The sequence below is a fragment of the Mycetomoellerius zeteki genome, unplaced genomic scaffold (assembly GCF_001594055.1).
Source record: "Mycetomoellerius zeteki isolate Tzet28-1 unplaced genomic scaffold, Tzet1.0 scaffold79, whole genome shotgun sequence".
Lineage (NCBI taxonomy): Eukaryota > Metazoa > Arthropoda > Insecta > Hymenoptera > Formicidae > Mycetomoellerius > Mycetomoellerius zeteki.
Genome location: NW_017257819.1, coordinates 2,001,420 through 2,027,065, shown reverse-complemented (window position 1 = coordinate 2,027,065; position 25,646 = coordinate 2,001,420). Strand labels below are relative to the sequence as shown.

The following is a 25,646-nucleotide window of genomic DNA, read 5'->3' as shown; positions in this document are numbered from 1 at the left end:
AGAGCGCGGTGTGGGAGAGGAATGAGGGTGGCCCTGCTGCTGGCGTATGTACGCTATGCATGCGCTTCAGTAGAAACTCCACCAGGTGGAGGGAGATGCGAGTGCAGGGAGGGTGGTCGGGTGGTCGGGTGGTTTAGGCGGTTGGCCGATAGCGGTGGCCCCAGAGAGGTGGTAGTTGCCGCTGCGGAAGGGGTTGTGCCGACGATTGCGGAGGGTGTTGGCGCAGGAGGGGAAGGAGGGCGTCGCCTGCCGCGTCGGGTCGTCAACCTTTCTGCGGCACTGCGACGTCGTCGGGGTCGTTATTATTTCCTCCTCTTCCTTCTTCTCCTTCTTCTCATCCTCCTCTTGGTCCCAGCGTGTCTTTGCACGCTCTAGTCGTTCCCATCGCTCTTCCCCGTCCTTCCGGTACTACCTCTTCGAGGCGCGTGTTGCTCTCCTTCCATCCTCTTCCTCGTGTGTCCCGTCTTTCCGTTTGGCTCGTCTTAACACACGCTCCTTCGACGCTACCCTCCATGTTTCGATCCATCTTCGTATCCTTTCGTTCGTTCGCTCGTACGGCTTCCGAGGTCGCGAGATCTTGCCTTCGACGATCACTCATGCGTGTACACACCGTGCCTCTTTCTCTCCCTCTTTCTTCTTCGGATAGGTAAGCAGTTCGCGCCGGTGTCTTTTATCTTCATATTTTTGTCTTTTTACATAAGGCTTCTTGTCTTCCTCGATCCATCTCTCTCTTGTCGCATGCGCGTAACTCTCGCAATAATCATTCACGCAAGCTTGCTCGATTAATCTTATCGCATCTTTAGCATGTTCAAAATATTAACGCTAAAAGATATTAATGCGTTTAAAGATATTAATGTGTATAAACGTGACCGTTTGATTTCGTACGCTATCCGCTATAAGGAACTTGTTATCAACGTTGACCCGATATGAGAATCGGACGTTTGCATTTACCGCTAAACCCGAGGCGGATATCCGAGCTCTTACGTTTCTTATACGTTCCGTGATTACACCGTCGTTGTCGTCGTCTTGTTCTCCTTCTTCACTGATCTTTCTAACACGACACCACCGTCGATCGTGGTGAATATCGAGTCGATATTGAATTTCTAAGCGTTTGCTTGTCTTTGAGCACCCGCAACGTTCCATCGACCGGTTTCGCTCGCTCGGCCTGCTCGCCCTCGTTGCCTGCTCGCGTTTCCTCGCGTCGAATTTCATCCCTCTCTTCTGTACTCGCTTTTCTATCCCTCTCGCTGTCGTCGCCGTCGCGTTAAACCGCAATGTCGGCGTCTCACCTTGATGTTGCGGAACGGCTACCATCTTGAGATGACCGAAATTTCCGAAAGTAGCGAATAAGTAGGAATTTTGGCAGAGTATGGATTAGCCGGGCTGGTATCATTCCGTGTCACCCTGCGGTCTCTGGATTACGAACTGTCCATCTTGCTCCTGATCTCTGCGGACGCAGAGAATAACGTTTATACAGCTGGCGGGAAAAAGTTCTCGAAGATGAATTCAGTTTTAATCTTATTCTAAGCGGTTGCATTTTTCTTTTTACGACAGGGAAATCAAATGATTTTTATTTCTAATGAATAAACGACGTTATTTTATTACGTGCCTTAGATCGGACTTTTTTCCGAGCAACTAAAAAGAATGTAGGGAACACGCAGGCTGTAATCACAATTTACTTGGGCAGGGTAGCTATATTAATGACAACGTTCAATCTAGCGATTTGAAGATATGTAAGTCCGGGTAGATCACAATTGAGCTTCTTTTGATTTTATATTCGCAAGAGTTTTGCGAAGACACAGAAACGATGTTTCGAATCCCCCAAAGTAGTTTACAATCGTTCATTGCGAGCTCCGACATCTCCTCCATAAAAGTTGCCCAATTCTCTGCTTCCTCCTCGTAACTTGACCTTTGACTATTCGGCATTTTGAACGACACGGTCGTTGACCTTGAGCCATCTGTCTATTGACCTCGCGAGTGTCGCGGTCGTCGACCTCAACCGGAGTTTCGACGTTGAACTTGGGTAATCACGCTTGGGTAATCTTCACCTTGAACGGTGCGAATCCGTCCTCTGGATTATCAGGGATTCGCGGAGGCGTCGATTTCTGTTGTCGATGCATCTCTCTCACGTCGCGCATCTTCATTCGCTCTGCGAAGGTGAAATTCTGATCAAGTCCAAGGCAACCGAGCAGAAATTAAGAGGGTCGGATTGAGGCGTGAACGTTTACAGCTTCCGCCGTATTTACTGAGACATGAAGACGAGTTGCTCTTCCGCCATTTGAAGCCTCTTTCCGCGTGTATTTGCAAATAATGTACTTCTTATCTGCCGCAAGTAGAGATAATTGGGCCGAATGTCGTTGCTATGAATCTCAAGTACATACTTGGAAAATATTTGTAATTGTTTAACACATTTTACATGTCCCGAACATCTTTCTTCCTTTTCTCTCCAGGAAAAAAGAAGAGAAAGAAAGATGAATTGGTGGAAAAGTTCAGCCAAAAAAAACAAGCCTAATATTATAAATAGAATTCTGTCCTGAATTTGGTCGTGAATTATAGATCTAAAGTGGACTTAAAACTCGGAGAGTAAAATACCATTCAAAGCGAGTGAAATGTAAATGTTACGAAAAATTAAATCTGCACTTGGACTAATTCGTTACTCTAATTAATAGTTGCACTCTGTTTTGAATGAAATTCCTATGTAGAAGGATGATGTATATAGACCAGCATGTATGCTTCGAAATTAATGATTTAACAGATGTCATTAATATTGTTATTATTATTATTATGTTTGGCATTTTTGAACTCGCAAAGCTTGTCAGGGATAGATATAGATCGATTATAGTAACCGCCTTGAAAAGAGAAGGTTATTGCCATAACGTGACAAGTGCACGAAACTGGTCTGATCATCTTTATACAGGTGAACGTTGAATCTCTCTTATGAGAAGACACGCCATATGTTGAGACTTCCGCAAAGCGCTCCTCGCTTTAAATCAGAGTGAAATAGGATTTGTGGATATTGCGCGGAGCCGCGCCATATAATCACTCTAATAATTTGAATAAAAAATTCATTCCTAGCTTATATGAGTGCCCGCGTTCACTTAAATTAGAGTGACAAATCCTTTCTTTTGGTGTGAATATTGCAATCATTCTAATATACTATATGTATAGCCGTGGGTGTAAAACCACTCTACGATATTTAATAGAGACTGTCCTTGTACTGTTATCATTAATACTTTTTGCCGAACTTCTAATACTAAAATTGACGTTAGATGGTTAGCAGTGACTGCGTATACTCGTAAATAAAAACTTTCGCCTCATCTTTATATGCTATAATGAGCCTTATTCGTGTTTCACCGCTAGTGTGTTGTAATGTACATGTCTTGTTCAAAGAAAAAGATCCAAGTGTCTTCCTCCGATATTGATGAATTTATAATATGTTATTTTGTAGATGAAAATAACGAACACATATTTTTTTATACGTTCCCTATGTGCTTTTAAGTCAAACACTCCTTAAAAAAACAAATTTTTTCTTTCGAAGCGAATATCATCGAAACAATAAAACATAGAAAAAAATATTTGAAATAAAAGTTTCAAGAGTACGTAATAATTACAATAAAAAATTTTTTATAAATAAAAATTTTTTTATTTTTTTTTAAACAAAAAAATTTAAATTATAAAGTATTCTTGAAATTATTCAACTTTTATTTCAAACATTTTTTCTATCTTGTAATTTTGATGATATTCGCTTCGAAAGAAAACAACTGATTTTTTTACAGAAGTGTTTTACTCCTTAAAAGTGCGATAAAGCACGTACGTGTCAAAAAATACGTGTCCCTTATTTTCGTCTATAAAACAACATATTAAAAGCTCATCAAAATCAGAGGATACTTGGATCCCTTCCCTTGCGTTAGTTTTATGAAAATTTATTTTTTTTATTGTCAAGCTGCCATATTGGATCTGTCACTTTGATTTTCGAATTTCTAATATTAAATTTAAATTAAAAAAAAGTCCTTATAACAAATCTTTAATAGAATTTGTTAATTTTTTAATATTGACATTACTTAGCGGACTGGAGGCCTTTATAATGGCTCTAAAAGTGTCATGTTTTGAGGTAAAGGGGCGGGGAATACAGTGAATTATAATCTTACTTAAGAAAAAGCTATGAGATTTGAAAAATAGACCTATTCGCTCTCCTATGGTTAAATTAACATTTGAATGTGTTAAAACTTTAACACAAAAATTTTAACAAAGATCGGTTTTAACACAATTGTTTTTTGTTGTATAATACAGAATGGAATTTTGAATCGAACGAACCTTTAATATTGGATATATTAAGAATAATCAGAAATCGATAACAAAAATAAGATAATTCGGTAATCCAAATAATTTAACTTAGCTGCGATATGTACAAGAGTATGACCGAATAAAATGGAAATGCATTGCAACGATATATTGACCTGATCTTTTATTTCTGTATTATAATCTGTGTAAAATAATTAATTAATAGCAGAGCATGGAGTTTAAATAGGTCCGAAATATAACTACGGTAACGCGACTGCATGGTTTTAATAAGATTCAGACTGTATTTAAAAATCGTCCTTGATTGGATATCCCGAAAAGGCGAAACGCATGTCACATATTCTAGATGGAACCGGTTCTAGGGGCCGACAGGTCTCAAATGCGGGGCCCGTTTTCCGATCCTGAAATCCTTGCGTCGCATCGTCTCACGTTGACCGAGGATGCAGCATGCACCGCTTCTTATAAGTAAAAGAAAATTTTCTGTTAATTTGTTTTTCCAATCTTTGAATCGTTGACAAATATTGAATAATCGCCATAATCGAAAAGTTCTCTTTTATTTTCTAATATTGCGGGCTCTTGCGCGCACACACTCACGCACGCACGGATATATCGCGCACTATATAGCAATCTATAAGCGCAATATTCTTGTTGCAATATTCATTTCCTGCCGAACTGTCTTCCTTTCTTTTTCTAATTTCTATGTTATTGTACAAAGCTAACATTCTCGAAGATCGTATGACATACAAATCGTTTACGATTGAATATAATTGATAAAATAACCTGCAATACAACTGGAATCTTATAATATGGCTGAAATAATATTAAAATTTTCTATGCTTTATATATATAAATAATTAGTTTCTTTTTCATATTTTTAACATTTAATTTCTTTTATTTTTTACTTTTATTTTAATTTTTTATTTTTTATTTTTCAAATTCTTTTCTCATTACAGTATTTTTAAAGATATACTCCACTATACTATTAGAGAAATGTATATAATTTTGTATGTAATATAAAATATATTTTTAAATATATTTTGAAATCTCTATCACGGATCAGGAAAGAAATAGTGCACGCGTAATAAGTACATTGCTATATTCTAATATATGTTAATTTGTTAGTTTTATTTACAGCTTATCTATATATTTAACTTTTCACATATGTTTGATAATATTGAAGAAGAAATTTCGCGATGCACAAATAGCAAAAAATTAATGAACAAACTGAATTGTAATTCAAATTCCAGCGACTTAGTCAGACGGGCATTCGACTCGATTGGGAAGAGTATAGAAATGTGCGAGAACCATAAGTAAACGAGACTGTGGCGTATCCTCTTACGCAGGTATTCTAGACGATAAACAGCACGAAGGGGACAAAGAAAAATAAGAAGGTAACGGACAGCGAAACGTGCATATATCGAACATCAGTAGCCGTAACATTGTTGCCTGCATTTTACGATAGCAAAAACAAGGAGAACTCGGGTGAATCCTGAGAAAGTTCTTGAAGAGAGTGCATCAATGGATGACTAGGCAAAATTGGGAAGGCTATCAAAATTGAAAAGAAACAGAGTATAATCTGAGTGTGCCTGGCACGGAGCACGTAACGCGCGAAAAACAGTTGACGCTGCACAAACGGAAATCCCACGCGATTTTCTTAGATTATTAATTGCCTTTCATTAAAGGCGTATGCTTCGCAAGTGTGAGACGTTCTTCGCGCGCGAATTTTCATTTGCTCGATGAAAATGCATCTGCTCATTCGCAGCTGCGATACTACTTGCGTGCTATCTGAGTCAATTTAAGCCGGAGCAATGTTTGTCCGTAATATGTACTCGCATTCGAAACGCAAGCACGGCGTGGTATTATTTTTCCTGGGTACATCAACGAAATACCTGTTTCGGATGGAGAGGAGGGGGGAGAGGGAGAGGAAAATGGATACGCGGGAGTTTGGTGAAATTCAATCCTCATCCTGATAGGGATGACGATAGCGAAAGAAAATAAGCGTCGAATAAAAGCGTTATCGATACATTGCGAACTGTGTAGCCAAATCTTGATCTCAGATTAGAACTATAGGTTAAATACTCCTTCGCTGTTTATTTATTCCGATATAATCCGTCACGCAGTAATATCATTCCAATATAATCATCAAATGAAAGGGCACGTCGACAACAAAAGTTTTCGATCGATCATATTCACTTGAAATTTTAGGTTTTGTCGCAAAATCTTCGTAGCAGTCTCATCCTTGAATTTGAAGATTTTGATAGAGTTTTTACGGAAATATATAAACAATAATTACCATGCAACAGCAAGAAACGAATATAAATTTTCGCCGAAAGTATTAGATCTATTGCGCTTCCCAACCAATCAGGATCCTAGTAGTCACGGAACTATCTGGTATTCGTGTACGATGTGGAAGTCGCGAGATAAAACACCGACAGGATGTTTCCACTTTAGGCGAGAAAGGGCGTGAAAAATCGGCGGACGCGGTTTCCGTGGAAACGCGACGATCCACGGTCGCTCAGGGCTCATTTGCCTAACTTCCGGCGGTGCGCCAGTTAGCCCGTCACGGACGGCTCCGCGCGTTATATATCCTGAATAATGCATAGAGAGCAGTGGAGTGAGAAGGAGAGCGCGAAAGGACGAGAAAGGAAGAGAAAAGTGAGCGATGAAGAAGACGAGGGAAGAAGATTAAGGGAGAGGGGAGAGAGAGAGAGAGAGAGAGAGAGAGAGAGAGAGAGAGAGAGAGTAGAGTAGAGTAGAGTAGAGTCGGGCCGTCGTACCTGCGCCCTTCACGAAAGCGGTTTGGACCTGTGAAAGGTCCGATGAGAGAAAACTCCGTCCGGCGTATATAATATAATAATAAATAGACAGACACAGGGATCCTTCTCAGTCGAGCATTTATACTCGCGCTTTATACTAGGCCAGAGAGGATAGGCGAGTGGCGGGAAAAAGGCGAGACAGGACAATAGTGGTCCGAGATCCTTGGTCTGTCTCTGATTCTCTCGCCGGATCTTGGCTGAAAGACGATCGATGAACATTCACGTCAACTACCGATCGGATTATTTAAAATTATTTTTTTACAATTTAGATCCATCATCTTGCCTCTAATTTGAATCAATGCGCACTGTACACCAGATTGCACCAGATGTAGCTCGGGTAGATCTTACAATCGTTGAAATTTTTCTTTTATTCTGGGTCGCACGGGCACCAGATTGCATCAGTCTGACAAGAAGATCGATCGCAGCGATCTGAAGTATCCCTTCTCGCAATTTCATAATCCAACGGACGGAGTCATGGAGGAGCGAAATGTCGGGAATTCTTCGAGAAGCTCTCCGAGCAAGTCCTCTGGGATGGAGGACTCGGAAAGGGCGGCGATCAGCGCGGGGGAGGAAAGAGGAGGCCGACAGGGGGATCTTCCAGGAGACGAGAGCTCCTGAGGCTCGAAGGAAGAGCAGACGGAGAGCTCCCGGGTGGACGGAAGAAAAGGATCGGCGCGGGAGAGGGGTCGCGCACAGGACCACCGCAAAACGGAGGAAGCGAAAAGGATGAAAGAGACGGCGCGGCGGTGGTAGACGGGACGAGACGAGACGGGCAGACGGGCGGGTGGGGTACGAGGGTGAGAAGGACGAAGGACACGAGGGTCGGGCAATTTTCCTTAAAAATATCCCGCAGACGGTGGCCCGAGAATGAGAGGGCGAGGAGACGGCTAAGGGTGGCTGCTGGGAATTGCAGACAGGCAGGCAGGGATAAGGGATACTAAGGAGGGATGACGTAGGGTAGTACTGTCAGAGAGTAGTACGCGTAGTAGTAGTAGTAGTAGTAGTAGTAGAGATCGTCGATACTATACGCGCCTCGCTTCGTCGAGAAGAGTTGGGGTAGGCTCGCCCTCCGCCGCCATCCTACCATCCGTTCAACTCTCTAGCCGTCCCCTATTCCCTTATCCGCCCCCGCATTCTTCCTCTCGCACTATCTCGCTCATTCTCTCTTGATCTCTCAGTCTCTCTTAACCGGCAAAACCTCGCCCCGACTGGGGTCGATCGATGCCAGACAGTACTGCTGTTCGCGCGACCAAATCCCGCCGAATGTACATCCACAAAAGTGTTCCCGCGATCTCTCTCTCTCTCTCTCTCTCTCTCTCTCTCTCTTCCCGTTCCTGAAGTTCTTTGAACGCTCTTCTCCCGTGGATAAAGAAGTTATGGTGGCATACTTATCGCGGTTTCGACGGCAACTAACACTCTAGTCGATAAGAATCTAGATTTGCATTCTCTCTCTCTCTCTCTCTCTCTCTCTCCAGTTGCTCGTCTGAATGTTTACGTTGATGATTACGAAGACGCGAGAAATTTTTGTAACATCGTCTTTCCTTCGTGAGAAAAACCCACATGCACCCGTTTTTCGTCATCTCCATAACGTGTGTATGCAAATCGTGTGTATGAATGGAGTTAAGCGTCTACACGTCAGCGATGAAAGGCTCATCTGCAGAACTAGTGGACGCCAAACTGCGTCAATGATCAGTTATTAATCTTGAGTCATCTCCCGACAATGTAACCGGCAGATTTCCGCGGATATTAAATATTAAATAAATACATAAATATTTTTCGAACATTATAAAACATAATGAACGAGCAAAATTTGAAATCTTATCAAGAAATATAAACGATAACAAAATTTATGTAGACATCGCCATACACATTTATTAGCCTGTTTCTTCCGTACAACAATAGATTCGGTCGAATAGGCAATTATTCGGGATCTGTCTTTCGCCATTTTACCCTTGGATGTCGCGTATATTATTGAAACTTGCGAAAGTCTGCGGGAAGGGGGAGGCGGCTAAGAGCATCATCTCGCGGCAGTTCAGATCGAGCGAACTTGAGTGGTTTTTTCCGGTTTTTTTCCGAATGGACCGCCGGATCGATGGCCGCCGTCTACAAGGTGTTTCAAAAGAGAAGGAGGAAGAAGAGAAAATCGGAAGATGTATATACTTCTTACACTTGTTTGAATTGCTGGTTGCATTTTCATTTTTGCGTTCTTATTTTTTTTTCTTCTATTCGCGTACCTCTCACAACGTATTGAAGGAATCAACGTAGTTTAATTTAATAGAGAGAGGAAAAAAGAATGAAACGGCAATAACTAATAGAAATCTTTGTTTCTATAGACCAGACAAAGAAGTACGATCAGGTAATAATGGTCCAGCTAGGATTTGAAAGGATGAGAATATGCGACGAATAAACCGAAGCCATAGTGGATCATCCCTTTTTCGAAATCCAATGGTCACCGTCTGTAAGCGATGCATCCATTGTCTACACACATTGAGCATGAAAATTTTCAGGGCGTATTCTTCAAATCGTTGAGCTTTGCGAAAGAATTTTTTTCTTGACGGACAAAATTGACCATATATTCCTTATAAACTTCGTGATAATTTCCCATTTTTGCTAGCCAAATTCGCAGAGTAATTCGCAGTGATGAGAGCGTTAGAGCTACTTGTAATTCATTTATGTTTCTGCAAACGATATCATTGTAAAATTAATCGAGCTTTAATGAGCTTGAGAAGTCACGTGCTAAATAGTTTTGCTCTTACACGGTGTCCTCATTCGATCGACTAGTGCATGACGTGCTAATGGGGAACGTGATGTAGCAGCGATCCAGTTCGTCACAATTCGCAGAAAGAGAAGCTCTCGATATCTTTCGATGACGCTGATGTTAACTCATCGGCTCAAACAGTTACATGGGAAACGCCTGCGATAAGACTTTACGTACACCCTGTGTGTTAACAGGAACGCTTTGTTCGGCATAAAGAAAGTGGAGGAGGAAACTCGGTGCATCTAAATATAGAAGTGACTGTCGCGAGGAGGTTGCACGGCCATTAAGCCACGATCACACCGTCTCCCTTCGCTCATGATCAAGCGATTCGTGATAATTCACACATACATATGCTGTCTAATTCTCGCACATTATTTAATTCTTGGACTTGCATTTCTCGCAACTGACACTTTAACGAGTATTTCATGAAAAGTCGAAAGCTTATACATATTTTAATCTTTACCGTCAACCTAATCGACCAATGTTAATTCTTAAATATGTAGGCTCTATCATCTCTGCGTAAATATTTCCTGACGTAAAAAAACATTTGACAATTAACATGCAAAAAATAATGAAAAAGAAACTGGTTAATAACATTCTATTCCCGAGAAAATAATTGTATAAATCTACACGGATAGATTTTATTGGAGTACCTAAAAATGTAAGTAACAAATCTGAAAATAATTTTGTTGGCTCATCAAAATAATAATATAGAAAACTTAAGCATAATGAACATGCTGCAGGATGTTTTAACATTCTAGCAAATTTAACCGTTCTACATAATTATTTCGATAGTTCAACATTATTTTTGGATCTGTAGCTAGTTAAATTTTTAGATATAGCAAAATTGTTTTTTCCATGCAGATAATTGCACTGAGAGAAATGTTTTAATATAATCATTTATTTTGTTGATATGTGGCTAACAAATACTTCCTTACTTTTTCATTAAAAAATTTTGATTAGAATACAATTTTTTAATGAAAAAGTATTTGTTAGTCACATATCGACAAAATAAATAGTTATACGTACTAAACATTTCTCTCGGTGCGCGAAAATACATTCGTACTCATGTTAGAATTTTTATCAATATATATTTTTTATTAATACTAATAAAATTGTGAGAGGAGAAAATGGAGAAGAAAAAATAGGTTTATTATGGATGTAAAGTAAATTCTCTTATTAAATTCGTAAATCAAGATAAATAAAAAGTACTCGACTGCAAACACACACACACACACAGTCGCTATAATGTTATAAAAAGGTTTTATTAATCCAATATGTTCGCAATTGCAGCGGCAAAAATTTTACCGTGTCAATGACAGACTGCGATCCCTCAGGAGAGTATTCGATGAATTTTTTATCTGTCCTTCCACTCGGTCGAGTACGTTCAATTTCATTAGCAATCGACTGCTACAAAGTTCTACTTTTGGCCATGTGTATCGACCTTTTGTCAAGAATAAAAGAAAAAAAATACGGAGACGTCCTACATCAATTGAAAAATTGCGTGCTTGTTATAGAAGATTATAGGTAACAGAAACGAATTTTAGAGATTAGGCTCCATTAGGTTTTGATTGAAGAAAGTAATCAGCGATGCTCCATACACACACGCACACACACACACACAGAGTTAATTTCCATTTACGCGCGCGAATCCACCTCGTAAATATCCAGTTATCGAAGTGGAAATTTATGCCGTCTGTGCTCTGTTGAGCAGATCTCGCGACCGGTCTCCTGAGCCCAATGACAGAATGACGGCACAACTGGCACCATAAATAAGTGGCATCGCAAAAATTCTGGTCGTTGCGAGTCGCGTCGCGCGACCAACTTACACGCTCCATAAACACCTCCCGCAATAATACGAGAGCGCGCTATTGTGCATGAGATATGAAGTGAGGGAGGGAAATGTAGGAAAAGCGTTATTTATTATATTCTTCGGGAATAAGCATCCTAGAAGTAAGTTCGCGGATCGAAGATAAAGAAAGGAGACAAGACGCGGAGCACTTTGGAAAAACTTCGTCATGTAACTTAATGCCCTGTAAAAATATTTTCTGGATGATCTCGATGGACGTATATAACGCCAATATCCAGTAATGTTTTTTTTATCGTACAGTAAAAAATATTATTAATCGTTATTTTATTGATATTACAAAAATTAATCAATTTTGTTTTATGTATTTTTTAAAATTCTATAGTACCACAAAAGCATAATTTGATCAACTTTTCACTACATTTTAATTTTATAGAATTTATCAATTTAGTTTGTAAGAAACTTGTACAATAAAAAATATTTTATATTTTGCGTTAAAACCGATCTTTGTTAAAAATTTTATGTTGAGTTTTTAACATATCGAGTTAATTCAACATAACGTGCTTGTATTGTTTAAAAATATTCTGTATTAATATTCAACATTTCTTAGTCTTAAAACAACATAATTTTTGAGTAAATGAATAAGTAACGTGAAAATAATATATTTTAAAGTGTAAACTCTGAGCTAAATGAATAAAATGTGTTAATTTAACATTTATGATATATTAAACTGACACGTATTTCATTCATTTATGTTCGAATGTACGTCTAAAAAAATACATTGCTTTTAAGTTATTTGTTCACTTTTACTCATAAATTGTGTTATTTGGACATTAAGAGACATCGAATATCAATTTAACACAAAATATTTGAATAATAGCACATCATGTTAAATTAACACTCGAATATATGAAAAATTCAACACAAAATTTTAACAAGAACTTGAATGGATCGGCTTTAACACAAATACAAAATATTTTTTACCATGTATATACTGTAGGTATATATGATGATTACGAACTTCTAAGACGTGATTAGGCTCTATGCTGCTTCTCCGCTCAGATATACAGGGCTAGAATTCTGATTAATTGTTTCTCGTTGATGGACACCGGAGGGCCTCTCAAAGAGGGGGTAAACTAATTGTTAGAGAGAGAGAGAGAGAGAGAGAGAGAGAAAGAAAGATGATTACAGCAAACTTCGCCCGCGGTTGGACAGAATTATTTGATTTGCCTTATTCGAGTGTGCGCTTTCTCGTGATCGCTCTCCTCTCTTCTCTCGCAGACGTTCGTGTTCGTTCACCTACGCGTCGTATGGCCAACGTCATCGTCGCCGTCGTCATCGCCGATGTGTTTATGAGCGACAATGCGAGAGACAAAGGAGATATGTGTGTATATACGATAAATGCGCCTTGCTTGCTGCTGATTCACGTTCCAATAGTTCTTTCTTCTCTCTCTCTCTTTCTCTTGCTCAGTTTTTTTTTCCTCGCCGTTTGCACGTGCGTCACCCGTTTATCCGCCGGTGCGCGCTTTACGACACGCGGGAAAGGATACTGACCGATTGCAAGCCTTTTTTGACCGACGCCACATTGTCGTCGTCATCGTCATCGAACGTCTCTTCTTTCTACATTCCTCGAGCGTTCAGGCAGTGAATTCACCCGAGATGAGTCACGTCAGCCGAGAGGATCATTTGCAAGCGTTTTTCAACGATCACGCGGACCGATCCGATGTCCCTTTTAGCGCAAATCATGCGTAGTCATATGTAGGTACGATACATGCAGACGGAAAAGGGAAATGAGAGAGAGAGAGATCGTTCAAATTTATAGACTCTGAGCAATATACGATATGTCGGTGTAACTATACTAATTGTGAGGAAAATATTCTCGTTGTACCAACAAGAAATATAAACGAAATGCATTCTGATTATAGAATTTTTATTATGATAACTGAATTCTAATTATTTCGATAAGAATGTTTGATAGATTTAACTGTATAAGTATTTGATTCATACCTTTATGGTTGAATCTACCAGAATTCCAATTAATTGCAATCAGACTTTTTTCTAGTTAGACTCAAGCACAATTTACACGATGCCTTCGCTAGAAAAAATTTGGTTTTGATTAAATCAACAAAAACGTCCAACAAGAATGGTACTCGGGTGAAACTAAACAAAATGCCATTCTTGTTGGGGCTTTTTGTTGGTTTAACCAGAATATTTTTTCGAATGGTCTCTCCAGCGACTAGCATGCTGCGCGGGAAATGGCGACGATATAAAACAGGTCACGTACAGGGACAACAGAATTATAAGGGACAAATTAAATTCGAGTCTCGAGCATCCGTTCTTGAGATTGCGAGTTCGTAGAAATCAATCGGGCACGCACGGGGATCTTCAATGATGATAACGAGCCGTCTACGCGCTTTATTGATCGAAAAAGAACACTCGCCATTAATTTAACGCTCACTCGCTATCTCACTCCGAGAACTGTGAATTGTGTGCGGGTGCATGTAACGTAGTTGAAATACCATCGACATGCGTCGCGCGTTCCCGAGGCACGACGGCTCTCTCATCGTTCTCGCACCGCGTGTGATTATTTCCATACAGCCTCGTAATTTAAAAATCAATCGCCGATCGATACGAAAATATGTACAATCGCGTGAAAGCAACACTGGAATCTGAATAGAAAACAAGCCAGAAGAGTCGGCTTAAGACTGGTCAGAAATTTCGGTTACTAGCCTGCAGTATTAGATCCTAAAACGGTTTGGTCTGTGCTTGTTTCGACGATGACGGTTGCAAATCTGGCCAGTTTCTGGTCATCTCGCAAATACTGGTCAGTTTTTCGTCAGATTTTTAAAGAAATTTTTGGGGAAAGGAGACATAATATTTATTTATCTGTAAATTACTTAATTGGCGTTTCTCTTACTTATTGTTAGTTGATGTAAATTACTTGTTTCGGATGATTAGATAGCAAATTGATAAGTTTCTGCAATGGTTATCTGGTAATTATCGGTTTATCTTTGACCAGATTTTTCTAGAGATTTTTAGGGAAAACACGTAAGCATGCGAAAACTTTGAATGTCCCGTATTAAATCGATTTATTATTATTTGTATTAATATATACATCTTTTATATTTTTATATTTTTAATCCATTTTTCTGTTGGAGCCCATTGGTAATTTTTTTTCTTTTGATAATTTAAACTTCCGAAATCCCGTGACGATTTCACTGGGGCGTATTATTCGAAATCAGATTTCGGTTTTCTATCATCCCGCATTTTTTCATTACGTCTCATTCGAATTCATTTTAATTTCTATTTCGTCATTATTTCGTATGTTGTTTTGTTGTTTTCACACTTTTAGACTATGATTTCGTGTGAAATTAATCGCTTCATTCCTTACGAGCTTTCGTTTCCTTTATCCCGGATTTTCGTGCTGTGCCTCGCCCTCTTCTGTTACTCCATCTCAAAATTGAATCGTCACGCAGTACAGTACGGTTTGTGCGGTTCGATCACGTAGCATGAGTTCGCGCGCCGTGGATCTTTGATGAAATTATTTGCCTTCTCGTTAGGAGGCTGGCTAAGCTAATCGAAAGATCCAGAAAGGCGCGCGTATGTCTATACGCCTGCACATGTGAGTGCGCGCGTATGTATACTGTATCATTTCCACGGCGCAGATGGTGCGGTTGGTCGCTGAGAGACGTATGTACATATATTGTTACGATCATTGATCTGTTTTATTCCTCTCTCGCACATAGAACGCGACGGGCCGTGGCTGCAGCTCGCGATCGTTAGTCTATGCGCTACCTTGCCGTGTTCCGGAGATGAAGGGAGACGAGAGGCAAAGAGGGAGGGAGGAAGAGAGAGAGAGAGAGAGAGAGAGAGAGAAATGCCAGTATCGATTCCGGCGAACTATATATCTGCGAAAGAAGCTGTACTTGCCTCCTCAGCCGAGAGGACTGCATTATCTTTCTCCATCAGAACGACCAACGAGGACCGTGCCGTGATTATTGATGCACGAGTCAGAATTCTGCGCGGGTATAGTCCTTGACGCGTGCATATTGCAACGAAATGGAATAAGTGTTCGATGCACCGTAAGCGGTAAATTGCGGGGGCCGTAAGTCTTACGACATTATTATAGTGCAACAACGAGAGATCGATCTAAACCAGAGGTCTGTTCTGAATTGTAGTTGAACTAGTGTACACTTAAAACAAAACAGATATGCACGCAACCGCTCGAAAGTATTTGTCCACTACGTCTTCCTTAATTAAATGAAGAATAGAGAATTGTGAATTTCAGTCTTCTATTCTAATTTTCTAAATGTTAGACTTAATATATACTAATAATAACATGAAAGGGCTCAAAATTTTCTATTTTAAATCATAAATGTGTAAAGAGAATATAATAGAACGGAATTTTAGCGCATAAAAAGATACGTTCAAAAAAAGTGTAGGCAATTTTTGAGCGGTACAATATTGATTGAAATTTGGCAAAAGCGAGAAAGAAATTTTTAGCGCGGTTCAGTACAACGATGAAGAAAGCCTTTTGATGTGATTTATCGGAAGTATGTAAAGAAATATAACGCAGAGTAATTGTGGAAATCAAATTAGAGTACAAACATGAAATAGCGATGTAATATTGTAGTTTGCGTCTTTCGATACCGGAAAATATATCCACGACTTCCACGTTAATTCGAATCCCATCGTTTGTCATCGCCGATCGATTTCGAACGAGCTGACAAAGTGCTCCGTCGTCTTTACGCGACATCATGCAGGGGCGACCGGCGAGGAAACGAGATCGACGGAAGGGAAAAGAAAGAGATAGAACAGGAGGAGGAAAAGTACATGGCCTCCTCCATGGTGGTGTCGGTGGGGACGTCGAGACGGCCCTGAGCAACGTGGAGACTACCGGGCCCAAGGACGTCGCGGGCCCCAGATTCCCTCTCTGCCTCTCTCCTCTCTCCTTTCCTCTTCGTTCTTCTCTTTCTTCTTCTGATCTCCCTACGCTTTTCACGGGACCAACGAAGCGTTTTTTAATCCGCTACAATAGGACCCAATGGATCTTGTTTAGCCTCATTACACTGAAAAGTCTTGTTGTATTCATTGAAATTAATAAATCCAATCAGAAAGCTACAAATTAGATACTTATAATTGCATTCTATCAAACGTTCTAGTCGAGATAATTGAAATTCAATTACGATAACCAGAATTCTGATTCATTTGATCAGATTTTTACTTGTATTTCTTGTTGAAATTTAATTACGATAATCAGAACGGATCTGGCTGGCGTTACGATTGAAATTTTCGGCTCGATCGTAACGAGAACGATGAAGAACGGTGTTACGTGCGCTTTACAAGAATTTCTAAACTTCAACGTTGCAACGAAAGAATCTTCGATGCGTTTGAAATCGATGGATCCTTTAACATTTTTACATTCCTCGTAGGAACGGGGAATGAATAAACTCGACCAGGATGACTCGGGCTTGGGCACTCGTTCGCTGACTCATTTCCATTCCCGTTGATTTGTCTCACTTAACTCGGACGACCGGCCGTCGAGACAAGTAGTCGCCCTCCTACACTAAATCACTATACTTTCTCTACCGTTTGCGTTCTTCAACTCCAGTACTGTCCGTCCGATGTTTTCCAGGTATCATATATTGCCGATACTGGACATTGTATTGGTACATTTCGGGCATTGTGTCACAGCGATACTCCTGTTTCAAAATGTACTTTCTGAAGAAAAACTATCCTTATTTTTTTCTTTAGTTCCCAGCGGTTTGTCTCCCCCCTTATCCTTCTGACGCAGACGGACCCCTCGGGACGGTTGCTCTCTCAGGGCCCAAAGTTCCCCTTCCTATCACTCTCCTCTTTTCATGTGGAACGCATCTTTCTCTCTCTCTCTCTCTCTCTCGCGGCAGTCGTCTATCCCTATTTTGTTCCTTTCTTCTTCATCCTCTACTTCGCCAAGTTAACACGCCGATACGCACACGTGGGCCGGCGTGTGCACGCACACATCGATCGCGGGTCGTGTCCTTCGGACCGTTGCTGCCTCGGCAGTTAGCAACAGCACGGCCGCCGCTCGGCCGGAAATACCGGGTGTCCGAATACCATCGAGATCATCCGTTCGAGGGTCTCGTGTGTCGAGGCATTTAAGGATCTGCGGGATGTAACGAGCGAGCGGAGATCAGCCTCGTGCCGGAAAAAGAGTCGTGTCGCGTTGCTGCGTCACTGCGCGCGAGGCATTAAAAAGTATAGAGTCTTAATCGTCGATCCGCGGACACTCTTGTGTGCGATTTTGCACGAATCTTTGCACAAGAGAGAAAGCAAGAAGGCTGCACCAGGTGCACGATGACTCTTAATTTTGCGGAAACCACACGTTGAGCAGTTGATCCTATTTGAATTCATTCCCGAGAAATAACTGCGATTCTATAATATCTCCTTTTGTTCTGCACTCAACGAGATATATATTCTCATACGTACCGTGGCCCCGTGCGGTACTCCGCGGAAAATGATAGTTATCGTCTCTGAGATATAACTTTTAGTCTCGGCTGAGAGATTAAGCTCTTCTTTCACGATAAGAGAGAGGGGAGGGGAGAAGGGGGGAGACGGATGGAGGGTGGTTTTGCTTTCTTTTATGTCTGTTAGATGATTATTATTCTGTTGCATCTCTCGACGTTTATTTCGAAAAATACATTGAAAAATACATATAAATATATTAATGATTTCTACTGATATTAATAAATTGTTCATATTCATTGCAAAATTTAATGCGTTGATTAAACACACGAGATTCTTGCGTGGACGTACCCTTAGAGAAATTGCATTTTGTCGCGCCTGTTGGATATTAACCGAATGGTTTCGTTCTTTGACAACCATTCTCTGCTCTCTTCTTCTTGCGATAACTTTTTATACATTTGTGACAGGACATATCCTTCGTGTATTTTCTTTAGTGATGCTGTACGTGCCAAATTAACGAATGAAGCAGCTGGACCATTTACGTCCGACTGATATCCTTTTGAAGGTTCTCGGCACCACAGGACAAGGACTATCCAACGCCCAGAAATTCCTTTTCAGCACAAAATGAAACGGGAACGACGATGTCAACAGACATGACAAAGGCAAAAGAAGCTTCTCGATCGTACGATATCCTAAGAGGAATATAAAAATCGGTTATTAGAAAACGCGAGACACTCTGTATATCGGACATTCATTTTGCAAGTGCGATAAGTAAGATTTCGAGGTGAGTTTAAGATTTCACTGCTGGAACGATGCCAATTACCACGAATTACAGTGCAACCAAAATTGAACTGGTTTTATGGATTGCAAAAATTTTTTTTTACAGAATTAAAATACGCACAAATAAAAAGTCCGAGTGTGTTAATTTCACAAGAAGCACAAAAATGAAAGAATTTATTTGTTTTTGTTTCGTATAACTGTCACCCGAAGTTAAAGTTTGCTTGTGATATAAAAGTTTTATAGTTCATATCAGTAGCATAAGTATTCAGCGGATTATGAATAAATAATATTGAGTTTGAGAACTAACAATAAGATTGAAAGCCTAGAAAAAAATAAAAATTTTAGGTTGAACATAATTTACGTGTGAAATATGTCTATTGACATATGTTGTCAAGGTCGTGATTCTGAGTAACTTTACCTTAACAACTAGGTGGCGGTCTCTTACAGTTTCTGATAGAAATATAATCAGAGTTTGGCGAATATGGACCAAAAATGGATACAGACAGAGTTTGGCGAATATGGACCAAAAACGGATACAGACAGATAACATAATATTGCTTTCTCGTATGAACGCATGCGCAAAAAGTATTAGAATACGTGACAAGACAATACCTGAAGAAACCAATCAAGTTGATCAATTGGCCGAATTGTGTAATTGTAATTTGTTAATTTTCTTTTTGTCCGAGATTTCGGAACGATTTTTAACCTCTTTGACACAAGTTTTACTCATCTGCTTGTAGCTATCTATCTTTTTCTATTCTTCGCACTCGTTTTCCGACAATATACGAAGCTATCCGAAGAATACCGAGTGGACCAAGATAGAGAACTAATCAGAAGTTGTGCCCGCTTTCGCCAAACTCTGATTATAGGATCTCTAGTTTCTGAGATATTTAGACTTAAAAGTATAATTTATGTGATATATCTTTCCGACTCTCATCATTCCTCCCTCCCCTGCTAAGGGGCGCACGACTTCTATGAATGGCTACATTTACACCGTGCATTTAGGCTGCGGCCTATACAACAAGATGTCCTTGTTTATCCTGTAGATTAAACAAAGACACCTATCATATAGGTCGCGGACTGGTGCGCATGGTGTAAACGTAGCTATAGTACTGTTGCACGTGGGTTTCGACTTTCCACGCGAAGCGACTCTCACTCCCCTCTCCCTCTGCAAAGGGGTGCACGACTCTCATTCCCCTTCCCTCCTGCAAAGGAGCTGAGAATCGCTTCGCGTGGAAGTCGTGCGCCCCTAAGCAGGGAGGGAGGTGGGATGGGAGTCATTTCGTATAGAATCTATACGATAGATTCTCTATATTATAGATGCATGATGTATTATTGTTGGCGATCACACCATTACTGAATATCAGTGAAAATTTGAGTGCCAGTAGAGATAAATAGAAGTATTATACATACTGTCAACAATTCGAAGGTGACACACAATCGGAGTTTATTCTCTAACGGAAAGATATACCACATAAATTAGACTTTTAAGTCTAAATATCTCAGAAACTATAAGAGACCGCCACCTAGTTGTTAAGGCAAAGTTACTCAAAATCATGACCTTGACAACATATGTCAAGGTCATCGGCGCGGTGTCCGTTAATATACATAATTACCGAAGAAAATTATTATTGAATAATAAGAATATATTTTTCTTGATATATATAACCAGTGTCGATTTAAGTTGTGTCGATTTAACAATATATAATCTTATTTTGAGCTTTATATGTCGAAAACGAAGATATTCTTAAGATAAGAATAGTTTTTCTGTGTGTTAGAACAGATGTACGCGTTTGAGTGAGACAGAATGATAATATATAAGAAACTGAGTTTGGAATTAAAAGGTCTGCATTATCAAGTTCGGCCGTCGTTGCAGCATCCCCTCACCTGTTTTAGCAGAATTTCAAGAAGTCCGATTTACCGTCGCTTCCATAATGAACGATCTAAGGTAGATATACCAGGCACTTTGGAAAGAGATTTTGTTTAATAAAAAGTACCGATGTTGTATATACGGCTATTTCTCGTGGCCACGTTAAAAATACAAGAACTTGCGTTTTATTCAGTACCCGAGTGTATGCTCTGTTTTTGAGGGTGACTCTTTTGATGGAATTGCGGCGATCTTTTCTCTTCCAGAGGCGTATGACTCTTCCACGATGAGGTCCTCGCGAGTTCCGCGAGTCCATTATAGGATGACGCTGAAAAATTGATGCTGGTATTCTTGGGAGAAACTTCCGGAGGCTCTCGATGATCTTTAATTAACTTTTCGAGTTATATCGTGACGGACAGAAGCTAGAGCTCCTCCGGAAAGATAGTGTCATACAAGTATAATATTAGATTTTATTCTAAATATACTGTTACGAATATGCTGATCTTCCTCGTTGCGATGCATTTCCGTTACACTTTTGTAGAACGCGTCTGGCGCACTCGTGCTCATGAGCGGAATATCATCGATCATGCCTTTAATACCGAATGCATTTATAACTTTACCTCTCCTCATGTAGCACGAAGTAGAATCGTGCTCCGTTAATAAAAGTTCAGATAATCGGCAGTAATAATGATTATATTCCGCGTGATAATAATCATTAATTAAAAAAAATTTTTGAGGTGATATAAATCGGTGGCGATGCGATATTTTTAACAAGACCTTCATATGCATTCTCTAATCGAGATTTTAACGTCTGTGTGTTCCAGGAGAAGAACTCCTTCTTGAATTACAATGTGTCCTGTATTTTAACGCTACCGCCTTACCAGAGACAAGGCTATGGCCGGCTGCTCATTGACTTTAGTAAGTATATCAGGAGACATAACAATGTCTCGGCGCTCAGATAAATTGATACATCAATACAAACTGATATTGTAATTAATACAATACATTGTAAGACTGATCCATCTATTTTAGTATTGTTTTTGCTCATTGTAGGGAATTTAAGATATTAACGGAAAATAATTGGGATAGATGAAAAATTGACAGAGCCTACTGAGATTTGAACTCGGACTTTTCATTTTCATTTTAGCTCTTAGCACGCTACACGAGTGTTCCACTATTCTCGTAATTATCCCGGTTATTTGTATATACTGTAATATCCTACAGTTCTCCTTATTTCCCTATAACTTGAACATTTCTGATATTACATTCACTTTCGAATGTGTCATGTTCACAATTATTTTAAGTTATTCTCCTACATGATGTGATCTTTCTAACGATTCATTTAATTGGAGATGAAAGCCGGTTGTATTACGAAATATATTATACGCACATCTTGCGATGATGACGAAGAGCCGTGTTTCGAATTTTTGCTATGAATCAGTATGGCCGTTTGAATGAATCATCGCCGTTGTTGATAGATTACGTATTCTAGCGAGCTGGTAAAATGTCTATAAATTCACTGTGAATTTAAAGCATCTCTTATTAATTACTCTTATCTGTTTTCCATCTTTTCATCTTTTAAAACTTCCGTTAAAGTACATTTTCACAAGTCGCTCAAACCATTTCAACAACAAACGAATTCTCCATAGTCAAAATTGACGAATATCAAACATCATCTATTTTGATCGTGTGATTTTTTTGTCGTTGAAACGATCAGTTCGAGCGGTTTGTGAAAATGTACTCTCATTCTAAATTGCGATCGATATTATCACCGAGCGCTCGAGTATGCTTGATGCTTAAATGCGTCGCGGAATGCGCGATCGCGTCGCTTTCTTTCCCTGTCGTTAGCTTTACGTGCCAATTCCATGACGAACCCGATGCGCGGCGATTCCTCGTCGACGATCGTCGTCGCCGTCGACACGCACGCATCACGCACGTACGCATGCACGCACGCACCCACGCACGCACGCATGCATGCATGCATACATGGACACGCGTGTGCGCGAGCGCGGCGTGAGGCGCATAGCTTTGATAATTAAACGCGGGGCTTTTTGCCGTGACGTCATTTTCATTGATGCCGAGCGAGTGTCGGTGGTATCGGGAGCGGGCATCGCGGCGCTACTACACCGATAGTAGTATGAGGGGAAAGAGGGGTGTGTCGAGAGTTGGTTGGTTGGTTGGTCGAGGGTCGACGTACTGTGCTGCCGTGGTGTGTCGGTTGGTCGACGGGGGTGAGGCGAGAGGAAGGAAGGGCTGGTTTCACAACCCCGCCGGCTTTTCCGCGAGCGAGACAGCACCCTCCCTCTCCCCCTCGATCTCCTCTTTCCTCCTCCCCCCTTTCTCCCTTCCGCATCCAGTGTCGGTGCCATCGACTCCGCCACCGGCTGTATTTCGACTGTACAAGGCCGGCGATACGAGCCCGCGCACCCCTACGCGAGATATCAAGTCGCATTCAAATAGATCCGGTAATATTTTCCTATAGAAAACTCTACAGGGCGAAGAGTTGCTTAAGCATTAAATTACAATTAAAATCCAAAATCGCTTTAAGTAAAAGTATTATTTAAATTCATTTGTATATGGGGTGTCCCAGAATGACCGCCAAATATTTCGTGTGCTGATAGAGCATACTAAACTAACAATAAGTTGAAAAGTCCTTCATCATTTTGGAATTTTTGAAATAGTTATCAAGATATCAATTACTAAAAATCGCTACAGTGTAAAAATAGTTGCCAATAAGAAAATGCAGTACTAAAAAGTTGATAAAAAATTTTGAAAAAATTCTTAGAGCTCTATGATAAGAAAATAAACAATTTTTGTCACTTGCTGTTTTCCTGTAAAGTTGATGGTACTTGAGTAAAAAATGATTGAAAACCAATATTCGACGATATTTAGTAATTAATATCTTGTTAACTATTGCAAAAATTGCAAAATACTACAGAACTTTTCGGCTCAGTTTAGTCCGCTCTACCAGCATTAAATATTTGACGGTCATTCTGGGATACCCTGTATAAATGATTTCGTAAAAAAATTTTAGTATTTCTAAGTTTATTTGGATATTTTTTCATCATTTGGATTTATTTTTTATCTCTCTATGGTATTGTTTCTCACAATATTTATCATTCCTTATTTTTCATCGTTATTGCATGAATTATTTTCAACATTCGTCAATTGGTTAATGAATCACAGTATTAATAATTCTGTTACATATTATGTGTACTTACAATATTTTTATAAAAAATGTCACAACGTTTCCTAATTTCGTAAAGATAGTTGCATTCAATTTGGGCGCTTACGCGTTACCGCTTACCGCTTCCGCGATATTACGAACACTGTCAGTATTCCTGATAACGGGGCCGATGGTAGTGATATGATGGTGATAGTGAACTGTGTAGCGTTAGGTCCACCATCGATCACCACTACTACCGCCGAGAGCGAAATGGGCTGTGTGTTTGTGTGTGCGTGGAAAGTGCGACGCCCGGCGTCTCGCCGCATCGATCGACTCCCACCGCACCACCACCGACGTCGACGTCGCGTATGTGCGTGCAGACACGCATACAAGTTTACACGCGTACACCCGTGCTTCCTGTTTCACGCACGCTGCGCGTCCTCCTCTTCTGGGCAACCGCTCCTCCGCACACCTTGATCTCTATAGTACAGGCTCCCTGTACCTGCCCTATACCGCCATCACCACCACCGCCGCCACCACCACCGCCACCGCACCCTTTACCCTTCTCTTGTCGCCGTCGATCGTCTCCCCCGCTCAACGCAGGGCGCCTAAAGGGCTCGGAATCGTATGACCTCTCGTGACCTCGCTCCACTATCCCTACGTAGGATTGGCAGGGTCACCGACGCCCTTTCCCCTACACCTAGGGACGAAGGGTATACGCCAGTCATACGGCAGGGGAGAGCAACCAAAGGGTGAGAAGAGAGGGAGGGAATTGGCGAGGGGGTTACTGCGGCGGTAACACTGCTGTGACTGGGCAGGGTCGGCGTGGCGTGCGGTATCTCTCGCCTTCGTCAAAGAGGAAAAGACGGATACGCACCACATCTCGTTGCGATATTATCCAGCCAGACGGACGAACTGGTCCTCCCATTGACACGATATTTCGTTTTTGTCTCAAAGTTGCCGCAATATCCTTGCCGAAGACTGATCGTTCTCTAATCCAGAGAAAGAAATTACAATATAGAGAGAAAAGAAAGGATTGAAACGATTTAACAACCTAAGCTGCAGCGAAATGAACGTATCTTGTCTAATCGAAGTGATTGCTTTCGCTTTTCATATTAAAAGATTTTCAGTAGAACAGCTAGAAATATTTAAAAGAGAAAAATTACTAGATTTGTCGAGTACTTATAAATAAATAAGAGAAAAGGCACGAAGATCCTTTTTTTCTTCATTGTGACTTAAAATGAACAAAGAGCACCTTTTAAGTCGAAATTTAACATTGATATCGCAACATCTGTTTGGATACTTTAAAGTTACGGTTAAGCTGTAAAATTCCAAACTATTATATAATTCCGAGCTCATTGACATTTATCAAGATACTTTTTCTTAATTTCACCAACATAATTGCTTTATCCATCTTCGAGTAAAGATGCATCGGTAATTGCGAATCGTTCCTAAATTAAGTTGAAATCCCATTTTCGTTTTACGAAATATCGTGATTCATGCCATCGTTATCCCACTGAATGGCATAAAAGATAAATATTGCTGATGAATCGTAAATCTTCTCGTCAGTGATGCTTCGATCATGGGGCCAATGAACTCCTTTCAACAGCACCCAATTTCATCGTTCGCGTTTTTTTCACGATTCACATCCTCGTTCGTTCTGCGCCCTTCGTTGTGCCGATCCTGCCCGCGACTGGGACGTTCCTCCA

At 40.4% G+C, this 25,646-nt stretch overlaps 1 protein-coding gene across 3 annotated transcripts in view; it reads left to right on the top strand.

Moving 5' to 3' along the window:
* Window positions 1-25,646, top strand: part of chm (lysine acetyltransferase chameau) — a 41,327-nt gene that overhangs the window by 8,999 nt on the left and 6,682 nt on the right. For all 3 annotated transcript variants that reach the window (XM_018459142.1, XM_018459143.1, XM_018459145.1), the window contains exon 10: window positions 21,596-21,689. In XM_018459142.1, the coding sequence (XP_018314644.1) occupies window positions 21,596-21,689 (94 nt within the window). The remainder of the gene's footprint in view (window positions 1-21,595; window positions 21,690-25,646) is intronic.